A 25,469-nucleotide genomic window follows, 5' to 3' on the forward strand; every position below is an offset into this window, starting at 1 on the left:
TTTTTCCCTGGAGCGTAGGAGGCTTAGGGGTGATCTTATAGAGGTCTATAAAATAATGAGGGGCATAGATAAGGTAGATAGTCAACATCTTTTCCCAAAGGTAGGGGAGTCTAAAACTAGAGGGCATAGGTTTAAGGTGAGAGGGGAGAGATTCAGAAGGGCCCAGAGGGGCAATTTCTTCACTCAGAGGGTAGTGAGTGTCTGGAATGGGCTGCCAGAGGTAGTAGTAGAGGCGGGTACAATTGTGTCTTTTAAAAAGCATTTAGATAGTTACATGGGTAAGATGGGTATAGAGGGTTATGGGCCAAGTGCAGGCAACTGGAACAAGCTTAATGGTAAAAACTGGGCGGCATGGACTGGTTGGGCCGAAGGGCCTGTTTCCATGCTGTAAACTTCTATGATTCTATGATTTAAACACTCAGCAGGAACAAATGTAAAACATACTCCAAAGAGTCCAAGAAACGGACTTCCGGTGGCGGCCATGGTGTGAGTGGTCGCACATTTGGTGGCTCCCACTCGTGGTGGACTTTTTGGACCTTTTACCCGGCTAACAGCGGAACTGAGCGATTGTAAAAGGTGCAGTAGGGGTGGAAGAAGAGTATCCCACCGGTGTATGGATTTGTGGATCAGAAGTGGTCGAAAAAGGAGGGAACAATTGCTGAAAGCTGGTACGGAGCCTGTGACTCAGGGGACGATGGCTGAGGGTCAGGGTCCGAGATTGCCAGCCCATGGTCAACGGATCAGCGAGTGAGCTTCTTCCACGAGAAGTTTGCCCAGCAGAGGAGGGAGAACTTGGAGGCCCTGGCCAGGGTGGTGGATCCGATAAAGGCGGGGATCGACCGCATGGAAATTAGGTTAGAGGCCCAGGGTCAGGGTCACTCGATCCAGAAGGTGGAGGAGGCGGTGGGGGAAGCAAGAGGAGCAGCTTGCCTCGATGGCTGTGGAGATGGGGTTGATGAGAGATCAACAGAGGAGGCTGCAGGAGAAGGTGGAGGACCTGGAGAACAGATCGCGCAGGCAGAACCTGAGGATCGTGGGCCTGCCGGAGGGCAGTGAGGGAGCGGACGCCGGTGCATATGTGGCGCGAATGCTCGAGAAGCTGCTGGGTGAAGGAGCGTTTGCTCGACCCTTGGAGGTGGATCGGGCGCACAGGGTGCTTTTGAGGAAACCACAAGGGAACGAGCCGCCGAGGGCGATGGAGGAGCAACTGCACCGGTTCCTGGATGAGGAATAGATTTTGAGGTGGGCCAGGCAGACGAGGCCCTGTACTTGGGAAGGCAGCGAGCTGCGCATCTATCATGGGTTGGGGGTGGGGTGGGAAGAGGGAGGGGGGTAGAAATCTTTTGACAAGGGAGGGGTTGTTGAAGGGTGACATGGCAAGGTTGATGACAGTGGGCGCCCGAGGGCGGGCCTGAGGAGGTGCAGGATGCGTGCTGGAAGCTGGCCCAGGAGGTGCTATGACAAGGGGAGTGGCGATTCTGATTAATAAGCGGGAGCATTCGAAGTGGGAAACATAGTGGCGGACCCGGGGAGGAAGATATGTTATGGTGAACGGGAAGTTGGAGGGGATGCCAGTGGTGCACCGAACTGGACGACATAGAGTACATGAGGCATGTATTGGGAAGAACCCTGATCTGGACTCGCATCGGCTGATTATAGGGAGGCCTTTAATACGGTTATAGATCCAAGGCTGGATCAGTCGAGTTCGAGGACAGGGAGGGTGTCAGCGGCCTTGAAGGAACTAAAGGAGTTTATGGAACAGATGGGGAAGGTAGATTCATGGAGGTTTGGCTAGCAGGATGCTAGCACACCAGCTAAGGCAACGGGAAGTAGCGAGGGAGATTGGAAAAGTGAAGGACAGAAGGGGGAAACACGATCTTGGACCCGGTGGGGGTGAACAGGGTGTTTTAGGGACTTTTACAGTAGGTTATATGAGTCGGAACCCCCAGCGGGGGTGGAGGGGATGAGGCGGTTTTTGGAGGGATTGGGGATTCAGAGGGTGGAGAAAGAGCTGGTGGAGGGTCTAGGGGCCCCAATTGGGCTGTTTGAAGTGGAGGAGGGGCTGGAGGCGATGCAGTAGGGTAAGACCCCGGGGCCGGATGGGTACCCAGTGGAGTTTTAGAAAAAGTTTTCAGGCGTGCTGGGGCCCCTACTAGTAAGAGAGTTTAATGAGGTTCGGAGGAGGGGTGCTCCCCCCGACTATGTCACAGGCCTCGATTTCTCTCATCCTGAAGCGGGATAAGGACCAGAACAATGCGGGTCATACAGGCAAATCTCCCTTCTAAATGTAGATGCCAAGCCACTGGCCAAGATCTTGGCCTGGAGAATCGTGGATCGAGAACAGGGGTAATAGGCGAGGACCAGTCAGGGTTTGTGAAGGGGAGACATTTAGCGGCGTACGTTAGAAGGCTGCAAAATGTGACTATGATGCCCTCCGAGGGAAGGGAGGTTCCCTTGTGTAGCTGCTCCCACTCCTGTGCCACCTGGATACCAAAATACCGAAAGGTCCCTCCCACCACCTTGAACGGCATCCCCCCCAATCTCTTCTCCAGGGATGCGGAGAAGGCCTTTGATCAGGTGGAGTGAGAGTATTTGTGGGAGGTCCTGGGGCGGTTTGCGTTTGGGCAGGGTTTTGTGGACCGAGTCCGGTTGCTGGACCTGGCACCGGTGGCGAGCGTGTGGGCGAACCGAGTGAGCTTGGATTATTTCAGGCTGCACCAGGGTATACGGCACCATGTCCACTCTCCCCACTGTTGTTTGCCTTGGCCATAGAGCCATTGGCGATGGTGCTGAGAGTGTCAAAGGACTGGCAGGGGATTGTGCAGGTGGGAGGGGGTGGAGCTATATGGGAACAACCTACTTTTGTATATTTCCCGCTTGTTGGGGGGGGGGGGGGGGGGGGGGGGGGGGGGATTGGAGAGATTATGGGGAATTTGGCTGGTTATCGGGCCACAAATTGAATATGGGCAAGAGTGAGGTCTTTGTGATTCAGGAGAGGGTACAAGAGAGGAGATTGGGGGGGGGAGCCGTTCAATGTGGTGGGAGGGACCTTTCGGTATTTGGGTATCCAGGTGGCACGGGAGTGGGAGCAGCTACACAAGCTGAATTTGGCTCTGTTGGTGGAGCAGATGGAGAACTTCAGAAAATGGTATACGCGCCCGCCATCACTGGCAGGAAGGGTGCAGATGGTAAAGATGACACTTCTCCCGAGGTTTTTGTTCGTATTTCAGTGCTTGCACATTGGTATCCCCCAAGGCTTTCTTTAAGCAGATGAATGCAGTGATCTCTGGCTTTGTGTGGGCGGGTAAGACCTCCGCGGGTAAAGAAGGTGCTGTTGGAGCGGTGTCGGGGGGCTGGCCCTATTGAATTTCAGGAACTACTACTGGGCGGCGAACATAGCAATGGCCAGGAAGTGGGGGAGGGATCGGTGTGGGAGCAGGTGGAGGTGGTCTCCACCAGGGTCCGTGATGTCTCGGATCATGTTTTCGGGATCCTTAAGCGGAGGGGGAGAAGCCTCAAGTCGTGGTCCACATAGGCACCAACGACATAGGTAGGAAAAGGGATAGGGATGTAAGGCAGGAATTCAGGGAGCTCGGGTGGAAACTTAGAGCTAGAACAAACAGAGTTATTATGTCTGGGTTGTTACCCGTGCCAGCAAGACGAGGAATAGGGAGAGAGAACAGTTGAACACGTGACTACAGGGATGGTGCAGGAGGGAGGGTTTCAGATACCTGGATAATTGGGGCTCATTCTGGGGTAGGTGGGACCTCTACAATTGGGATGGTCTACACCTGGACCAGAGGGGGTACCAATATCCTGGGGGGGAAATTTGCTAATGCTCTTCGGGAGGGTTTAAACTAATTCAGCAGGGGGTTGGGAACCTGAATTGTAGCTCCAGTATACAGGAGGCTGAGAGTAGCGAGTTCATGAGTAAAATTTCAAGGTTGCAGGAGGGTACCGTCAGGCAGAAAGGTGGTTTGAAGTGTGTCTACTTCAACGCCAGGAGCATCCGGAATAAGATGGGTGAACTTGCAGCATGGATTGGTACCTGGGACTTCGATGTTGTGGCCATTTCAGAGACATGGGTAGAGCAGGGACAGGATTGTTGCAGGTTACGGGGTTTAGATCAGTAAGCTCAGGGAAGGTGGTAAAAGAGGGGGAGGTGTGGCATTGTTAGCCAAGGACAGTATTACGGTGGCAGAAAGGACGTTTGATGAGGACTCGTCTCATGAGGTAGTATGGGCTGAGGTGAGAAACAGGAAAGGAGAGGTCACCCTGGGGAGTTTTCTATAGGCCTCCGAAAAGTTCCAGAGAGTAGAGTAAAGGATTGCAAAGATGATTCTGGATAGGAGCGAAAGTAACAGGGTAGTTGTTATGGGGGACTTTAACTTTCCAAATATTGACTGGAAACGCTATAGTTCGAGTACTTTAGATGGGTCCGTTTTTGTCCAATGTGTGCAGGAGGGTTTCCTGACACAGTATGTAGATAGGCCAACAAGAGGCGAGGCCACATTGGATTTGGTACTGGGTAATGAACCAGGCCAGGTGTTGGATTTGGAGGTAGGTTAGCACTTTGGTGATAGTGACCATAATTCGGTTACATTTACTTTAGCGATGGAAAGGGATAGGTATATACCGCAGGGCAAGAGTTATAGCTGGGGGAAAGGCAATTATGATGCGATGAAGCAAGACTTCGGATGCATAGGATGGAGAAGGAAACTGCAGGGATGGGCACAATTGAAATCTGGAGCATGTTCAAGGAACAGCTACTGTGTGTCCTTGATAAGTATGTACCTGTCAGGCAGGGAGGAAGTGGTCGAGCGAGGGAACCGTGGTTTACGAAAGTAGTTGAATCACTTGTCAAGAGGAAGAAGGAGGCTTATGTAAAGATGAGACGTGAAGGTTCAGTTAGGGCGCTCGAGAGTTACAAGTTAGCTAGGAAGGACCTAAAGAGAGAGCTAAGAAGAGCCAGGAGGGGACATGAGAAGTCTTTGGCAGGTAGGATCAAGGAAAACCCTAAAGCTTTCTATAGGTATGTCAGGAATAAAAGAATGACTAGGGTAAGAGTAGGGCCAGTCAAGGACAGTAGTGGGAAGTTGTGTGTGGAGTCCGAGGAGATAGGAGAGGTGCTAAATGAATATTTTTCATCAGTATTCACACAGGAAAAAGACAATGCTGTCGAGGAGAATACTGAGATACAGGCTACTAGACTAGACGGGCTTGAGGTTCATAAGGAGGTGTTAGCAATTCTGGAAAGTGTGAAAATAGATAAGTCCCCTGAGCTGGATGTGATTTATCCTAGGATTCTCTGGGAAGCTAGGGAGGAGATTGCTGAGCCTTTGGCTTTGATCTTTGTGTCGTCATTGTCTACAGGAATAGTGCCAGAAGACTGGAGGATAGCAAATGTTGTCCCCTTGTTCAAAAAGGGGAGTAGAGACAACCCTGGTAACCAGTGAGCCTTCTGTTGTGGGCAAAGACTTGGAAAGGTTTATAAGGGATAGGATTTATAATCATCTAGAAAGGAATAATTTGATGAGGGATAGTCAACACGGTTTTGTGAAGGGTAGGTCGTGCCTCACAAACCTTATTGAGTTCTTTGAGAAGGTGACCAAACAGGTGGATGAGGGTAAAGCAGTTGATGTGGTGTATATGGATTTCAGTAAAGCGTTTGATAAGGTTCCCCATGGTAGGCTATTGCAGAAAATGCAGAGGCACAGGATTCAGGGTGATTTAGCAGTTTGGATCAGAAATTGGCTAGCTGTAAGAAGACAGAGGGTGGTAGTTGATGGGAAATGTTCAGCCTGGAGTTCAGTTACTAGTGGTGTACCACAAGGATCTGTTTTGGGGCCACTGTTTGTCATTTTTATAAATTACCTGGAGGACGTAGAATGATAGGTGAGTAAATTTGCAGATGACACTAAAGTCGGTGGAGTTGTGGACAATGCGGAAGGATGTTGTAGGTTACAGAGAGACATAGATGAGCTGCAGAGCTGGGCTGAGAGGTGGCAAATGGAGTTTAATGCAGAAAAGTGTGAGGTGATTCATTTTGGAAGGAGTAACAGGAAGACAGAGTACTGGGCTAATGGTAAGATTCTTGGTAGTGTGGATAAGCAGAGAGATCGTGGTGTCCATGTACATAGATCCCTGAAAGTTGCCACCCAGGTTGATAGGGTTGTTAAGAAGGCGTACGGTGCGTTATCTTTTACTGGTAGAGGGATTGAGTTTCGGAGCCATGAGGTCATGTTGCAGCTGTACAAAACTCTGGTGCGGCCGCATTTGGAGTATTGCGTGCAGTTCTGGTCGCCGCATTATAGGAAGGATGTGGAAGTATTGGAAAGGGTGCAGAGGAGATTTACCAGGATGTTACCTGGTATGGAGGGAAGATCTTATGAGGAAAGGCTGAGCGACTTAAGGCTGTTTTTGTTGGAGAGAAGAAGGTTAAGAGGTGACTTAATTGAGGCACACAAGATGATCAGAGGATTAGATCGGGTGGACAGTGAGAGCCTTTTTCCTAGGATGGTGATGGCTAGCATGAGGGGACATAGCTTTAAATTGAGGGGAGATAGATATAGGACAGATTTAGGGAGATAGATATAGGACCAGGGACAGGTTTAGCACAGTGGGCTAAACAGCTGGCTCGTAAAGCAGAACAAGGCCAGCAGCACGGGTTCAATTCCCGTACCAGCCTCCCCGAACAGGCGCTGGAATGTGGCGGCTAGGAGCTTTTCACAGTAACTTCATAGGGACTGGTTTAGCTCACTGGGCTAAATCGCTGGCTTTTAAAGCAGACCAAGGCAGGCCAGCAGCACGGTTCAATTCCCGTACCAGCCTCCCCGAACAGGCGCCGGAATGTGGCGACTAGGGTCTTTTCACAGTAACTTCATTGAAGCCTACTCGTGACAATAAGCGGTTTTCATTTTCATGTCAGAGATAGGTTCTTTACTCAAGAGAGTAGTAGGGGTGTGGAATGCCCTGCCTGCAACAGTTGTGGACTCGCCAACATTAAGGGCATTTAAATGGTCATTGGATAAAAATATGGATGATTTTGGAATACTGTAGATAGGCTTTAGATTGGTTTCACAGGTCAGCGCAACAGCGAGGGCCTGTACTGCGCTGTAATGTTCTATGTCTCATGTAGGGGCACAAGTTTAGGGGCACTGGTAACGGCTCCTCAAGCCCGGTGGTAGTGGCGGACTTGAGGGTGTGGGGACAGTGGTGGAAGCACATGGGAGTGGAGGGAGCGTCGGCATGGACACCTATTTGTGGCAACCACCGGTTTGCGTCGGGGGGCGGGAGGAATCTGAAAGGGGGGGGTTTCGGAGGTGGCAGTGAGCTGGGATCGAGTGGTTTTGGGACCAGTTTACTGATGGCAGCTTTCCGTGCTTGGAGGAGTTTGCGCTGCCCTGGGGAAATGGGTTCCACTACCTGCAGGTGAGGGACTTTGCGCGGAGGCAGGTCACGACCTATCCGCACCTACCGCCCCAGGGGATACAGATAGTATTGAAAACGGGAGTGGGGGAGAGGAAGGTCTCGGAAATTTATAAAGAGCTTATGGAATGGGAGGGAGCTGCGCGCGATAGGGCAAGTGAAGCGAAAATGGGAGGAAGAATTGGGCAAGTAGTTAGAGACGGGGTTGTGGGAGGATGCCCCGAGTAGAGTCAACGTGTCCTCGACGGTGCCAGGCTTAGCCTGATACAATTCAAAGTGCAATTCAAGGTGGTCCACAGTGGGTACATGATTGTGGCCCGTATGAGCAGGTTCTTTGAAGGGGTGGAGGATAGGTGTGGGTGGTGTACAGGAGGGCCCGCAAATCATGTCCACGTGTTTTGGGCATGTTCGAGGCTTAGGAGGTTTTGGCAGGGATTTGCCTATGTCATGTCAATGGTATTAAAGGCATGGGTGGTTCCGAGTCCAGAAGTGGTAATTTTGGGTGTGTCGGAAGATCCGGGAGTCCAGGGGCAAGAGAGCTTGATGTTTTGGCCTTTGCCACGCTGGCAGCCCAGAGACAGATCTTATTGGCGTGGAGGGTCTCGGAACTCCCGAAATCAGGGCAGGGGTCTGTGACATGGCCGGGTTTCTCAGGCTTGAGAAGATCAAGTTCGCCCTGAGAGGAACGATGCAAGGGTTCAGCCAGAGGTGACAGCCATTTATCAACTTCTTTGGGGAAAATTATGCTGTCAGCGGATATAAGGTGAAAAGGGAAAGAGGGAGGCATGGGGGGCTGGTTGAGATGGGAAATAGTTTGTGGGAAAGGGAGACTGGGGAACTGTGTAGGTAAACCACGTTGGCTGGGTTTGGTTGTTGGTTGGGTGGGTGTTATTTGTTCTGTTATTTTTTGTCCTCTTGAAAATTGTTAAAATTATATATGTCTTAATAAAATATTTTCAAAAAAAGAGTCCAAGAATCTAGTTTATGATGATTCATTCCTCAACCAACACAAGTATGGATTTGTCACCTCTCTCACTGTTGTTTATGGAACTTTACTGTGCATAAAATAACCAATACATTTTCCTACAAGATATTTGGTTGTACATGGGAAATATGAACCAGAACTCTGGAATAAATGTATCACAGGTCAACTAATGCCATGAGATGTGCAATACTCACAATAGGCAGATCCATTGTTTTAATGTCTAATTTGAAGATTGATAATTCTAATGGATGCAGTGATACACAACACAAACATCCACCTAGATGATTCACTTAAGCCTTGTACAGAGCTTAAATTCACAACCTGTGGCTTGAGCCTGATAGTGACTACAGTGAAGTGACTGAAGTGGCGAAGTGACTGAAGTGAGTGGTGGTGAGCAATATGGCAAAACGGTTTCAAATCAAATAATTTCTACCTGACACTTATTAAAATAAAGAGGTGATAACAAACTAAGTAAACTCAAGTCATTTTGCATTTTGTCGATTGGTGAATGATATTAAAAAGAAAGGAATTATGCAAAGAAAGGATATAGAATTTATTAAATAGGTTAAGTTACATTGAGCACTGGCCAAATTGTCATTGTAATTTTGCAATTGTTTGTCTTTTGTTAACGTTGACTCAAAGAAGAGTCATAACGGCCAAATTCCAACATGCAAACTCCATGCAACATTAAAAAGGAGCTTTTCACAGTAACTTCATTGAAGCCTACTTGTGACAATAAGCAATTATTATTATTAAATTTCCAAGAGAATTAAGGAATCCCACAAGATTTCAAACATAAGGAAACATCTTTTGCACGTCTTCCTATTTTAAAAAAACTTTAAGTAGACAAGTACAAAACCAAATGAACATCTTGGAAGTCAATGGAATAATTTTGCTCTTTGTTGGTGCCAAACAACATTCCCAAGATTTATTCGCTGAACTGGTTATGTACGTTAAAGGAATTGCATTGACAGGCAAATACCATAGCGGATACTAACTTTGATCAAAGAATTCTGCTCACCGTAAGGGAATATTGTATTGAAACAACTGTATTCCAGGACACAGCTCACTAGCATAATTCACTCATATTTATGCTACAGAACAACCATTCTTGACATGTGATCTCTGGTCATGACGCGCCAGTTAATATGCCAAAATAATGAGCATCCTTGGCCCTCTCGTTTTTTGTTTATTCCTGACTCTTTTGCTATATTCTGAAGAGAACTCTTCAGCTAACCCGGGCCTACAATACGTGAACAAATAAATGCAGACTATATTAATCGAAAGGAAACTCATCTTTCAGATGGAAGGTTTAAAATGTAACCAACTCTTAAGACAATGTAAGTTAAAGACAGTGTTTACTTTCTAAATTGTTGTGCTTACTCAGTGATCAAACTTGTGAAGTGAGCTTTACTGACCCTCCAAGAGACACATTTAAACTTCTGTGCCTGTTAATCAATGACATTGGAGGAAGTGGACCTTCCAAAATTGGGATTGCAGGAGAGTAAAAATACATCCAAGCTATCAGCAAAGGCAAATCAAATGTGGCCAAAAGAAATTCCAGTTGGTATTCATGTCAGTTGCACTGAATTAAAACAAAGTTACAAACCTATCATGAGACTTATGCCAAGGGCACTGTGATTCATAGAGCCCACCATCTTTGCTGCTCTTGCATAGATCCATCCCATAACGTTCATGTTCACAGTACTACCCTGTAGAAAAAAAAGAATGTAGTTTAAACTTTGCACACCTACTTCAATGCAAGACTGATTCATGCACGCTGTTGGTCATGTGTTTAATTTCTAAAATCTGCACGTCAATAAAAAAAATCAAGTTTAAAAATTGCATATTCAAAAGATTCAATAGCCATACAAACTACATTTATCACTCCAGAGATAGATTCCACAGCCTCAACTTCCTCCTCCAACCCAAAAGGAGGTTGGATAATTTTTGGCATGTCCAGTCTATGGGGTCCTTCAAAACTGCACTTCCGTCATGGATTGAGTTTTATGAAACCAGTTGCTACAAAGTGCTGCATCTAGTAAAGTCAACTGAATTGATTAATCAAAGAGAATTAAATTCAAGCAAATAACACTGGATCTAAAGTAAATTACACACAACTAAACTTCTTCCCCCCCCCCCCCAACACTCAAGTTTCATTTGAGTGAGAAGACCATTCCTTCGGTGTCAATTAATGTCAATTTGTAATCGTGTGGGTACATTATAGCATTTTTTTTTTTTAATTAAAAAAAACTGGTTTAAAATCTTTAGTTTTCGAAAAACTGCTCAGTTCTGTATTTCCTCCTTGGACAAAGAACTTCACCAATGTAAATAGCCATTAGGAAGCAAGTGCAGCCTGGGGGAAATTGTCCTTCCTTCAAATACAATGAAAAAGCAACAACCGAGTGACACAGAGAAAATTAGGATCTCAAACAAAGAACAGTCCTGGTCACCTCTCCAGTCAACTAAGTTTAAGAGAATATCACCATGTAGTCAGTACTCATGCACATTTCCTTAAAATAGTTGAGTTAATTTGGGGATGTGGGTTAAACTCTTTTCCTTGAAAAGTCTCTCTGCAGTAGACATTTTCCAGAACCTCCAAAAAAATACTGTAGAAACTGCTGTTTCGAGACACACAGATGGAAACCAAACATGCTTTCCTCCGTTATTCCACTCCTTGTGGAAGGAAATTGGAAAATATATTTTTCCGAGAGTGAACATTGGTCAAATTTTTAAAAACAAAACTACCAAAGATCAGTAGAATCAGAGGAAGCAAAAAACAAAACTACCAAAGATCAGTAGAATCAGAGGAAGCAACTTAGAAATCGGAGTGAATATTCATATGGACAAAAACAATGGGTGAAACCAAAATAATCACACAGCCACAGCCCAGCTCCACCTTGTTTAATATAAAGTTTTGGGCAGACAAAAAATAGGAAATATCCTCCGGTCTCGGAGTGGTGCTCGAATAATGAGGAAAGAAGTTTGCAAGGCCTCGGACATTCAGTAATTTGATATTTGACCCGGCTTCCCAATGCAATCATAAAGTAAATAAGAGTGGCTACAACACAGCCAAACAATAAGACAAGAAGTTGGAAAGAAATCATGATCAATCTGTATCTTGAGCAACGTGTTTGCTTCTGGCTACAGCAATATTAAGATAACATTCACAAGTGTGGTGTAGGTGGATTGGTAACGCTAAAATTGCCCCGTAATGGGAAAAATGAATTGGATACTCTAAATTTTTTTTTAAAAGATAACATTTACATACAGGGAGCAATGCAGAGGAGAGCAATTGCAATCGCTCTCCTCTGCACTGCTCAGTGTGTGAATGTTATCTTAATATTACTGTAACCAGGAGTGAACACATTGCTCAAGCTACAGATTGATCATGTTGTGAAGAAGGTTCCGAGTAACTTTGAGCTTTTCAACCTTCAAAGCAGGATTCCGAAATGCGATTTTATTTTTTATCATTGTCATGTGATGTGGACGCCTCTGACTCGGCAGCACTTATTGCCCAAAATTGCCCTAGAGTTTTTGTCTTATGACGTGGCTTCAGTGATGTCATTTTGTGGGTGGAGCTGGGCTGTGGCTGTGTGATTATTTTGGTTTCGCTCTCATTTTGTTTTAACTGCTGTGGACTCAGACAGGAGAAAGAAGTGTTTGGGCCATTTCATTTTAAATATCTGTTCCAGTAAAAATCACCTTGGTGGTGGCTTTAGACATATTTGCTTTCTGGCAAGGATTTAAACATGCTGGTGAGACGGGGTCAGAATCTCAGAAAGCCAGTCTTGTTCAAGTGAGAATGCAGAGTGCTGGGCCAGGCCTTTGGCTTATGGGGTTTTGTTTCTGAATTGGAACAGTCATGGGGGAATTCATTAAGTGTTATACATGGATTAATATAGCTGTGGGGCACCTTTATGTTTGTAATTGATAAAAGCTTCTTGCTGTATGTTTATATAAATGCTGATTAAGTTCTTAGGATAAAGCTTATTTTGATTAAAGTGTCTAGGAAGACTGCTGAATCACACCTCAAGTGAAGGCTCTTGTGCTCATCCTAGCCAAATTCAATAAAAAGGTTATAGGTCAGATGAACTCCATAATATACTTTGGAATTTCTAAACCCTGGCCCATAACATACATATGAGTAGGACAAGGTGCCACAGGTTCAAGGTGGTAAAAGACACATTTTGCACCATTATATCAAGTTCTTCTTCACACAAAGTCAACAATATTGGAGGCGAAACCCTTGGAATCTTTTAAGAACCAAATAGACTGAAGTGAAGGAACTTTAGGATTATTCTGGATCAATGACCCAAGATGGACTAAACAGTGCTCTTTACTTGTAATTATCTAGTGACGTCCAGAACTTCTCTTGAGGGATCACAGATGCCAAATGGTACCCTATGTTTTGAGACTAGAAGTAATTCTTGACAGGGTTTCATCACTTTATCTCCCAAAATAATTATAAAGAATTAAGAATGCTCGCAACAGAACTGCATCCAAATAAAACCAACATACCATATGTGTTGTGGCAAGCACACTCTCAGAAAAGGTTGCTTAAATAAATCAATGTAGGATACAATTAGGCTTTTTATGTTAAATGGATGTTGCACTGGCATTTTCTTCTTACTTCTCCCAGTCCTTGGGCGAGATTCTCCACTCCCGCGCCGGTTGGGAGAATCGCCTGGGCCGCCAAAATTTCCTGGGACGCCGGTCCGACGCCCTCCCGCGATTCTCCCAAGCGGCGGGAACTGCCCCGTCGAGTTCCGCGGGCCGGAGACACCCAAAATGGCGATTCTCCAACACCCCCACTATTCTCAGGCCCGGATGGGCAGAGCGGCCAGGCCAAAACGGCGGGTTCCCCCTGGCGCCGTCCACACCTGGTCGCTGCCGTTGGGAACAGCACGGGAACGCTGGGGGGGCGGCCTGCTCTTGGGGGGGGGGGGGGGGGGAGATCCTGCACCGGGGGGTACCTCAAATGTGGCATGGTCCGCGATTGGTGCCCACCGATCGTCGGGCCGTCCTCTCTGAAGGAGGACCTCCTTCCTCCCGTGGCCCCGCAAGATCCGTCCGCCATCTTCCTGCGGGCGGACTCAGAGAGGACGGCAACCACGCATGCGCGGGTGACGCCAGTTATGCGGCGCCGGCTGCGCCATCTATGCAGCGCCGCCTTTACGCGGCGACAAGGCCTGGCGCGTGTAGATGATGTGGCCCCGATCCTAGCCCATTGTCGGGGCCTGAATCGGTCGGGATCGGGTCCGTTTCGTGCCGTCGTGAACCTCGACGGCGTGGACACTTCGGCGCGGGAGTGGAGAATCCCGCCCCTTGTCTAGCACCCTCTCGATTAAACAAGCTGCCTAAAGCAGTAGAATGTTCCATAAGTGTATGAATCAAATAGCTTCCTTACTTGATATAAATGTAAACTAGCAGAGCATAATATGTTGCTGCATTACAGCTCTAGAAGTGTCCTTTTCAAATTAGTTTTCTATTTTCCTATACTGCATAGGATGTTGCTTATTTCCAGAGAATTGGATAAGATTAATGCAATCATGATAAACTATTTGGATTTTTGTTACATCTCTGGATCTAATAAATGCTACTCATACCACTCTAGCCATGCTGAGCTGCAACCCAAACACAAGGTTTAGTTCTTTGCCTTTGAACCAGCTGACTGCATACGTGTTCTGTGCAACAGCTAATGATTCCCCACCAATCCTATAAAAGTGAAAAGAAACATGCGATTAACTTTCAATTGCTTTACAGTTCCATTTTACTTTCAATTACCTCCAGAACAAATTAAGCAGAGCCGTTCTGATCTCATGTTAGTAAAGGCATTGTGCACCCAACCATTCTCAGGTCAGAGGAAATGGCAATAAGATTAGAAAAGAAGTCAAAGACCATCATATCAAAATCTACATTCTAAATTAATCAGCTATTCAATTAAATGTCATTTGGTAACCAATGAACATTCAAGCACACTCAGAACTTGATCACAATGCAAGCTGATACTTTAAAGGTAGCCTTGGCATGAAGTCAAAAGAGCAACAAGGGCCAATTGAAAGGTAACAGAAAGTGTAAAGTTATACATAATGCATTTACCCGTAAAACATACACAAGTGGAAGTAGATGTGCTTTTGAAGAGTATAGAATTGGAGGCTCAGTTCAGGGTCAAGAGGAAGCAGAGGCTTGGAATTACCTGGTTCAACCGCAAACTAGCTGGGAACGAGGATGGAATTCATGGTGAGGAACAGAGTTTGTTGTGGGGGGACAAATGCAAAGGTTTTGATCTTTCCGATGTTTAATTAAACAATATTTCACTTCATTCAGGATAGAATATCAGACAAGCAGGGGGACATCAGATACACTGTTGAAGGGGGGCGGGGGGGGGGGGGGGGGGGGGTGAGAAAGAAGTGGAGGAGGTACAGCTGGATGACATCAACATACATGAAGTCTTGATGAATGATCGTCCAAGGTGCAGCATGTAAAGAAATAGGTTGGGGTCAAGGGTGGTTCCTATTCAGGCTTGCGGTAATGGTGTGAAACAGCAGAACGAGAAACCACTGCCAAAGATTCTTTGTCTGCTCTTGATAGGCAAGAGTGGAACCAGGCAACGGGAGCTGTACTCAGCTGGACAATGGAGAAGATACACTGCAGGAGTATGGATGGACAACCTTGTTAAAAGCTCCAGAGATCAAAAAGAATGAGAAGTGACAGTGCACTGTGTTCAAATTCATAGAGCATTTACTGCTTTGGTTATTAACAATAATCATCTTCATTATTATCACAAGGCGGCTTACATTAACACAGCAATGAAGTTACTGTGAAAATCCCCTAGTCGCTACATACCAGTGTCTGTTCGGGTACACCGATGAGAATTCAGAATGTCCAATTCACCTAACAAGCACATCTTTCGAGACATGTGGGAGGAAAACTGAGCACCCAGAGGAATCCCTTGCAGTCACGGGGAGAACGTGCAGACTCCGCACAGACAGTCACCCAAGTGGGAATCGTACCTGGGACCCTGGCGTTGTGAAGCAACAGTGCTAACCACTGTGCTACCGCAAGGCCCTTGCGTAGCCGTGACAGTGGCAGAAACATAATTGAAGGGGTTTAAGAAGTTGCAAGAAAGATGGGCACAAATTTAGGAGGTGACAACAGGTTGCAAGAAAGATGGGCACAAATTTAGGAGATGACAACAGGTTCAAGGACTTGAGAGGAAAAGGAGACTGTACATGCAATGTTGTGTGCAAATGTTGAGGGGACTCTTGTACTACGGGCTAAAGGGTCACCCATTTGTTCCTCTGTTTAAGAAGGGTAGCAAGGATAATCCAGGGAACTACAGGCCGGTGAGCCTTACTTCAGTGGTAGGGAAATTACTGGAGTGAATTCTTCGAGATAGGATCTACTCCCATTTGGAAGCAAATGGACGTTTTAGTGAGAGGCAGCATGGTTTTGTGAAGGGGAGGTCGTGTCTCACTAACTTGATAGAGTTTTTCGAGGAGGTCACTAAGATGATTGATGCAGGTAGGGCAGTGGATGTTGTCTATATGGACTTCAGTAAGGCCTTTGACAAGGTCCCTCATGGTAGACTAGTACAAAAGGTGAAGTCACACAGGATCAGAGGTGAGCTGGCAAGGTGGATACAGAACTGGCTAGGTCATAGAAGGCAGAGAGTAGCAATGGAAGGATGCTTTTCTAATTGGAGGGCTGTGACCAGTGGTGTTCCACAGGGATCATTGCTGGGACCTTTGCTCTTTGTAGTATATATAAATGATTTGGAGGAAAATGTAACTGGTCTGATTAGTAAGTTTGCAGACGACACAAAGGTTGGTGGAATTGCGGATAGCGATGAGGACTGTCGGAGGATACAGCAGGATTTAGATTGTTTGGAGACTTGGGCGGAGAGATGGCAGATGGAGTTTAATCCGGACAAATGTGAGGTAATGCATTTTGGAAGGTCTAATGCAGGTAGGGAATATACAGTGAATGGTAGAACCCTCAAGAGTATTGAAAGTCAAAGAGATCTGGGAGCACAGGTCCACAGGTCATTGAAAGGGGCAACACAGGTGGAGAAGGTAGTCAAGAAGGCATACGGCATGCTTGCCTTCATTGGCCGGGGCATTGAGTATAAGAATTGGCAAGTCATGTTGCAGCTGTATAGAACCTTAGTTAGACCACACTTGGAGTATAGTGTTCAATTCTGGTCGCCACACTACCAGAAGGATGTGGAGGCTTTAGAGAGGGTGCAGAAGAGATTTACCAGAATGTTGCCTGGTATGGAGGGCATTAGCTATGAGGAGCGGTTGAATAAACTCGGTTTGTTCTCACTGGAACGAAGGAGGTTGAGGGGAGACCTGATAGAGGTCTACAAAGTTATGAGGGGCATAGACAGAGTGGATAGTCAGAGGCTTTTCCCCAGGGTAGAGGGGTCAATTACTAGGGGGCATAGGTTTAAGGTGAGAGGGGCAAGGTTTAGAGCAGATGTACGAGGCAAGTTTTTTCCGCAGAGGGTAGTGGGTGCCTGGAACTCGCTACCGGAGGAGGTGGTGGAAGCAGGGACGATAGTGACATTTAAGGGGCATCTTGACAAATACATGAATAGGATGGGAATAGAGGGATACGGACCCAGGAAGTGTAGAAGATTGTAGTTTAGTCGGGCAGCATGGTCGGCACGGGCTTGGAGGGCCTGTTCCTGTGCTGTACATTTCTTTGTTCTTTGTTCATTTGAATGAGGTGAAAACAAAACTGAGAATTCGTAGAATTCTCCACCCAAGAGCTGTGGATGTTCTGACGTTGAGTATATTCAAGGCTGTGGTCAACAAGGGCTGGTTTAGCTCAGTGGGCTAGACAGCTGGTTTGTAATGCAGAACAAGGCCAGCAGCGCGGGTTCAATTCCCATACCAGCTTAACCGAACAGGTGCCGGAATGTGGCGACTAGGGAATTTCACAGTAACTTCATACTTGTGACAATAAAAGATCATTATTATTAACAGATGTTTGAGCAGGGTGAGTATCGAGTGAGAAAGCTGATTTGACATACAAGATCAACCATGACCTGAATGAATGGTGGAGCAGGCTCAATGGGCCAAATGGTCTAATCATTCTCCTATTTTATAATGTTCTTAACAATATGTGTAATATCTTTATCCAAAGATCCTACAATACCACCCAACTGCATTGTAGATGCAAGTCAGAAACAGTACACTCCCATGTAGAGGCCAGGTACTGCACGAGTATGATCTTCTACATGTTGATGAGGAGGAACAAAATATACACTGCCACTTCATTACTTAAGATTACTTGGGCATGGTTAGCTGACAACCGTCAACATCCTGATCTGTGCTATCTTAACATTAAGCATGACTAGTTTTGAATAAATAGGTTGATGGCAACATTAAAATACTTGATTGGAAAACTTGTACTACTTTGCCCAGCATTAATCTAAATATTGCTTCAATGATTGTGTTGTACATTTACTAGCATAAAATAATGAACTCACCCAAAGACAAATCTTCCCAGTTCCATCAGCCAAAATGCATTGAACAATGCTCCAGTAGCAACAATAACCTTTAAAAAAGCATATGTTTATATTGCTTTCCATCCATGTCGATTTCGTCACCTTTATTAGGTCTTCCACACCTTGGAAAAATGACACAAATTGACCCACAGAATAATGGCTATACACTCAATCTTCGCAATACCAAACTAGACACCTTGTGACCAGACATATATAGTGGAGGAAGTGGCGTAGTGATACTGTCGCTGGACTAGTAATCCAGAGACCCAGAGTAATGCTCTGGGGCATTAATCCCACCACAGCAAATGGTGCAATTTGAGTTCACTGTAAATCACTAATGTTCTTTCTGGGAAGGAAAGCTGCCATCCTTACCTGGCCTGGCCTACATATAACTCTAGACCCACAGCAATGTGGTTGACTCTCAATTGCCCTCGGGGATGGGCAATAAATGCTGACCCAGCCAGCAACTCCCACATCCCATGAATGAATTTAAAAAATCGAGTAACCAAGTTAGGAGGTGCTCTAGTCATAACTTGATTTCTGGCGTCAGATGACGTCTAACGAGGTGCATATTGCAGTGAACCAGAAACAACATAACTTCAGATGAGCTGTGGTTTTAAAGAGTCCAAGACCTCAAAACTGATCATTTTCCTTGTGCGTATAGACTGCTAACAACCTCCTTTGGGCATCAAAAATTCAACAAATACTTTGGCGACATAACTTTGGCAATTAAAGGAAATTACAATGAAAGGTGTCTCTAGAGGGATGGCATTTCAGTTTGAAACTGAGGGGAATAGCTGCAATTAAAATGTTTGGGCAGAAAGTCCACACACACTATTGAAACATTTAAAATCTGACTTCTGGGAGATAACTTCTGCATATCCAGCAGAAGTTAAGGAACAGGAGGGAAATGTAAAACGGTGCTGGCTAGCTGAAATCCAAGACTAGCAGTTGTATTCTACATGCACTCAAACAGGATCAGGTATTAAAATTATCTGTTAATCTGACATTGGGGAGATGGCGGCATAGTGGTAATGTCAGTAGACTAGCAATCCAGAGTCAATGCTGTGAGGAATATGGGTTCAAATCTCAGCACTGCAGCCAGTGGAATTCACACTCAGTTCAGTGAAAGCTAGTCTCAGTAATGGTGACCATGAAAATATCATTGATTGTTTAAACTCCCATTTGGTTCACCAACGCCCTTTAGGGGAGGAAATCTGCTGACCTTACCCAGTCTGGTCTACATGTGACTCCAGACTCACAACAATATAGTTATCATAGAATTTACAGTGCAAGAGGCCATTCAGCCGGTCAGGCCTACACCGGCCTTGGAAAGAGCACCCTACTTAAGCCCACGCCTCCACCCAATCCCTGTAACCCAGTAATCTCACCTAACCTTTTGGACACTAAGGGGCAATTTAGCATGGCCAATCCACCTAACCTGCACATCTTTGGACTGTGGGAGAAAACCGGAGCACCCGGAGGAAACCCACGCAGACACAGGGAGAACGTGCAAACGCCACACAGACAGTTACCCAAGGCCAGAATTGAACCCGGGACTCTGGAGCTGTGAGTCCCCTATGCTAACCACTGTGCCGCCCTCTTATCCGCCCTCCAATTTGGCCTAACAGGCCACTCAGCTCAAAGGCAATTAGGGACGGGTAACAGCGATACCCATATCCATGAAAGAATTTTAAAAAGGCACATACTCAAGAATGCAGTAGTCTCAATTCCACCGGTTGTTGTATAAATAGTCACAGAATAAATGTGAATTTTTACTCACTTGTCCAACACAGACAAACAGGCTGAAGATTATTGTTCCCAAACTGCAAGAAAAGTTTTAAATGTCAGATTTGTGGCATTTCTCATCACACAATTTCACTTGTCTTCAGACGAAAATTAGTTGATTTTCTTACCGCATTCCAAATACCCTGTCCAGTAAAAATCCTCCAAAAAAGCAGAGGACAACATTGGGCCAGGAATACCATGCATACAGTTGCATAAATGTGGCAGTATTAATCTTCATATCCTATTAAAGGAGAAAATTTTCAGGCCAAGTTGGAATTTCAAATACTGCAGTCAAGAATCCTGAAATTTTACAAAACAGCCAACTGCATTGGTGTAAACAACATAACAATGCAACATAATGCACAATACTTACACAATACTTACAACGACACAATGAAGTCATATGCCACATCAAGGAGCAATGCGACAGTTATTACATAAGGATTATATTACTGGATAGGAGTGTGTTTTAGAATCCAGCTAATTTCTCTTACTTCAAATTATAATTCCAAATTTTCTCGCGCCATTTTCCCCACTTTTCCGGATTAAGTTACTAAATAAATCAGATAATTCAGTTTCATCATAATACTTTGTCATCATCAGGAGGGAACTGTATAGTGACAACTCAACAGAAATGTTAGGCATTCAAAGTAAAGTTTAAAAATTGAGAAAAGAAATAGAAAATCAATATAAATCCTCCATATTTATAGGTTTAAACTCCGGTTTAAAAGACAAAACTAATTCTTTGATTCCAAATTGAGCATATTACAATGTTTGCAGCCAATCTTGCATATTAATTCACAGCTCATTTGCAATTCTTACCATATTGCATAGTCAATAGAAAAATATTTAATTTCAACCAATTTATAATTTGGAAAATTTCCAATAAGAAACTCAGAAATTTCAAATTATCAAAACCATAACTCCAGAAATAACAGATCTATAGATAAACATATACTTACAACACTACAACATTAAGACATCAACCTGTGCACCACAATGGACAATTTCTATAATCTAGGACTTAGCTTTATACATGGTCCTACATCTCAACATAAGCATTTTAAACCACTAACATCATAGGCTTATTCTGATGCTACAAGTGCAATAGCACTGTGTCCCATGAGACCATTTTCACACTGTGCAAGTGCAGTTGCCTGGTTTGTGTTTTTCACAGTAATGTCATTTGTACCTATGCTAAGCTGAAACCAAGTATGCCCTTGACTCACTAAATGCTTGGTGTTAAATGCCAAATATTGCACGAATATGCTCTCCTACACACCAAAAGTATTCATAAAAACAGGAATGAACATGTGTTAATTGCACTTTTTCCCCATGAAGTTACTGTTTTCAATTCATGAATGCTTGAATGTAACTGATTACTTCAATTGGGTGTTACATAAATAAAAATGCACAAACCAGTCAAAAGCTCTGGGATTTACGGATCATAATTTGATTATACTTTTAACGACCAGATTTCAACAGGAACACAAGCACTTATTAACTAATGTTAAACAGAGAAAAACAAAATTTTAGAGATTTGCCTTTAGAGATCACGAGGGGTCTGGACAGTGTAGATAGGGAGAAGCTGTTCTCATTGGTGGAAGGATAAGAAACAGAGTACACAGATTTAAGATAACTGGCAAAGGAAGCGATGACCATGAGGATAAACATTTCCACATAATGAGTGATTAGGATCTGGAATGCACTGCCCGAGACTGGTGGAGGAAGGGTAAAACGAGGCTTCCAACAGAGAATGGAATCATAATCTGAAAAGCAAAAATTTGCAAGCCCAAGGGGGAATTGCTCTTTCAGAGGAACAGCAGACATTGTGGGCTAAATGACAGCATCTTGTGCTGGAGCCACAAGGGCAAACGTACTAATTTGTGAAATAAGACGATGGAAGTCGGTCTTTGGCTTTATCATCGCTCTGCTCATTTTATATCATAGAATCCCTACAATGCAGAAGGAGGCCATTCAGCCCATCATGTCCGTACTGACCCTCTGAAAGAGCACCCAGCTAAGCCCACTCCCCCGCAACCCAATAACCCCACCTAACTAAGGGGCAATTTAGCATGGCAAATCCACCTAACCTGCACATTTTTGGACTGTGGGAGAAAAGTGGAGCACCTGGAGGAAATCCAGGCAGACACAGGGGGAACATGCAAACTCCACACAGTCACCCAAGGTCAGAATCGAACCCGGGTCCCTGGCACTGTGAGACACCAGTGCAACCGACTGCACCACCCTGCCGCCTGCACATGATGTATGAAAGATACCACTAATTTGTGTTTTGTACAACACATATAATCGGTCCTTCAGAGGGCATTAATACTCTGCAAGGTGGGATGGAACTCAAGTCAGCTGTAGATCAGAATGGAAGTGGTAGCAAACTCCTTTGCCCAAACTAGTTACATTTTGATGACAATCCAGAAGCTTTCAGGGTCACTTATCCCCTGGTGCCAGTCCACAAGTTATCAGACATATTGAATTTAATTTCAGAACTTTTCCATGGTTGGATTTTAACTCTCAACCTTCAGGTTGCCAATCGAATAGCATGACCCATAGTATTAATATACACAATTTAATTCAATAATACTTCAATAACGCTTGTCCAAAGCATATTTATCAAGGCATTAAATATACTAAGGCTTGAAGGAATGCCATAACATTTGACCTCACAGCTACTTCCAAACTAATTCCATTATTTAACTTTAAGTAGGAAGTCTCACAACACCAGGCTAAAGTCCAATAGATTTATTTGAAACCACAAGCTTTCGGAGCACTGATCCTTTATCAGGTGAAGTGGAGGCAGCTTCACAGACACACCTGCAAGACAGTTACAGATCAAATGTGAAGAATGGTTGGAATGAGAGTCTTTAAAAGGTAAACAAGTCTTTACAGGGACAAACAGTGCGAGTGGAGCGAGGGATATCGAGGTGTGAATTGTTTCAAGTCAGAACAGTTAGTAGGATTCTGCAAACCCGGGCAGTATCGTGGGCGCTACATGTAATGTGACATGAACCTGAGATCCAGGTTGAGACCATCCTCTTGCGTGCAGAACTTGGTTACTAATTTCTGTTCGGTGACACGGACACCGCGCAACAATCGCCAGGCAGGGGTGTTCACTTCCAGTCAGGGAACATTTCAGCAGTCAAGGACATTCAGCCTCCGATCTTCGGGTAAACATTCTCCAAGGCGGCCTTTAAGACACACAAGAATGCAAATCGCCAAGCAGAAACTGGTAGCCAAGTTCTGCACACATGAGGACGGCCTCAACAGGGATCTCAGGTTCATGTCACATTCCATGTAACCCCCACCATACTGTCCAGGTTTGCAGAATCCTACTAACTGTCCTTTCTTGAAACAATTCACACCTCGATTACCTGTGATTATCTCTCACTCCATTCACACTGCTTGTATCTATAGAGACGTGGTTACCTGGAGAGATGAGTTTACCTGCAGAGAAAAGGTTTGCCTGTAGAGAAAATGTTTACCTGTAGAATTGTTTACCTGTAAAAACTCACATTCCAACCATTCTTCACATTCCAATCTGTTATTGTCTTGCAATTGTGTCTCTGCCTATATATGCTGTGTTTGTGAACCTGCCTCCACTTCACCTGATGAAGGAGCAGCACTTTGATAGCTTGTGATTTCAAATAAACCTGTTGGACTTTAACCTGGTGTTGAGACTTCTTACTGTGCCCACCCCAGTTCAGCGCTAGCATCTCCACATCATTAACTTTTTAATGCAGTATTTGCGCTTTCCTCCAAAGCTTTCCATTAACAGCTTGGTAGAAGTAAAAAGAAACGGTACATTTTGTTGCAGTTTGTATTTCATTTTCAAATGGACGACAAATTAACATACAATTACTTTCTGACAGCTAAATAAAGCACAGAGGAAAAGCAGGATGGTTTGCAAATCCCAAAGCACAGAGGAAAAGTGGAGTGGTTTGTAAGTCCCAAAGCTCAATCTCAACAACCCCACTCCGGGTCACATCACTGCTGAATTCACTTAGAAGTATTCAATGGTATCAATCCTCTAATATATAACTCAATAGACGAGCAAACTACAAAAATATGCAGGCCAAAGAGTTTTTGGATATCAAACATAAAATTTGCCATGAACCAGAGCATTTGGGCAGCGTTAGAACGTACTTTTTAAAAAAGTATTCAAATATTTGCTGAGGTACTGAAGAGTAAATCCTGCTGCAGCTTTATTAATACTCCCTCCCCAAGAGCACCGTGGGTGCACCTATACCACATAGACATGCAGTGGTTCAAGAAGGCAGCTCACCACCTTCTCATGGGCAATTAGGGATGGGCAATGAATAGTGGCCTTGCCTGCATCACATGAACAGCTGAAAATAGATTCATCATCATCACCAAAGTAATAACTTGTGTTCAGTGCTGACTCCGCCAACTGTGAGAACATTATTTTAAAGAACTGAAAATGATTTTTTTTTAAATGCAGAACAATTTACTTGATATTTGGTGCAGTGTCATGCTAAATTCAAAAAAATGCAATATCTAAAAGAAACTTAATTTTAAGAGCCTTCTCGGGGACGAGCCAACAGTGGGAATTAATGCAAAGTCACAACAATGTTAAATTCAATCTGGGGGAAAGACCAGTTGTAGGGCAGGGCTACAAATGTGTTCTTAAAGTTGTGGTTAAAGGGTTTAAACAGAGAGAAAGAGACTTCAAACTGTCTGCAAAATGGTGCCTAAAATTAAAATCAAAACTGTTCTAAGCAACCATTTCTAATACTCTTGTGCCTTTCACATAATAAACTTGTGTATTCTGTAAAAGTGGTCAACAGATTCAGTAGCCACTACTGCATTCAAATGACTGAGTTGACATTATACAAGTATCATTGATGTTAATATATGACTATTAAATGTTGCCAAAAACATCTGAAGGACTTAAATATTCATCACAGAATTCAAGGTACGGTCAAGACAGCAACCATATAATAAATATTCATAGCACCAGGTGCACTCCAATAGTTTTCTTTGAAGTTAGCAAGTGCTGTACCATATGTTTTAAGATTTTCAACTTACACTCAGAAATTGGGTCTGCAAAGCAGCTGGGTTATCATAGCAGAAATAACTACCTGAAAGAGAGAAAAAATATTAATATTGTTACAAATGTCAATGTCATACATATGCTTTAGAGGTGTAGCTCTTTAGCCTTAGTATCAAATTTAAATACAAGTTCAGTTGGGAAAAATCCTGGGAAATATCCAGAGGCTAGCAAACCACACAAAAAAACAAGATAACTCAAAATGTAACTTAGTAAAATGGTGACAGTCAAAAAGCAGCGGTGGTCTGGCTTAGCTAAAGAACAGGAGACATTCGTGTGGTTTCCCAGAATTAAGGAAACCTTTGAAATAAAAAGGAGCTAATTTGTATTTTTACCAGGGAACAGGCTGTGTATGTTATATTGCCGTGGAGGTGGGCAGAGCTTTCTTTGAGGATTCTTTGATTTGAGTTTATCTTTGTGAATTGTCAGGAAACAGGTAATATTAAAAGATCTATAATTGTATTGTTAAGTAGTAGAAATGGGGGTGGCACGTGGTGCAATGGTTAGCACTGGGACTACGGCACTGAGGACCCGGGTTCGAATCCCGGACCTGGGTCACTGTCCGTGTGGAGTTTGCACATTCCCCCGTGTCTGCATGGGTTTCACCCAAAGATGTGCAGGTTAGGTGGATTGGCCATGCTAAATTGCCCCTTACTTAGAAAAAA

General features: G+C 44.5%; 1 protein-coding gene across 2 annotated transcripts in view; it reads right to left on the reverse strand.

The window, feature by feature from the left end:
• The window catches only part of mfsd1 (major facilitator superfamily domain containing 1), a 66,370-nt gene that overhangs the window by 31,599 nt on the left and 9,302 nt on the right, over positions 1-25,469 (reverse strand). For both annotated transcript variants that reach the window (XM_072474491.1, XM_072474493.1), the window contains exons 2-7: positions 24,783-24,835; positions 19,850-19,962; positions 19,717-19,759; positions 17,916-17,983; positions 14,023-14,131; positions 10,023-10,125 (exon numbers count right to left, since the gene is read on the reverse strand). In XM_072474491.1, coding sequence (XP_072330592.1) covers positions 10,023-10,125; positions 14,023-14,131; positions 17,916-17,983; positions 19,717-19,759; positions 19,850-19,962; positions 24,783-24,835 — 489 coding nt within the window. The remainder of the gene's footprint in view (positions 1-10,022; positions 10,126-14,022; positions 14,132-17,915; positions 17,984-19,716; positions 19,760-19,849; positions 19,963-24,782; positions 24,836-25,469) is intronic.

Source organism: Scyliorhinus torazame, chromosome 14 (genome assembly GCF_047496885.1).
Source record: "Scyliorhinus torazame isolate Kashiwa2021f chromosome 14, sScyTor2.1, whole genome shotgun sequence".
Classification (NCBI taxonomy): domain Eukaryota; kingdom Metazoa; phylum Chordata; class Chondrichthyes; order Carcharhiniformes; family Scyliorhinidae; genus Scyliorhinus; species Scyliorhinus torazame.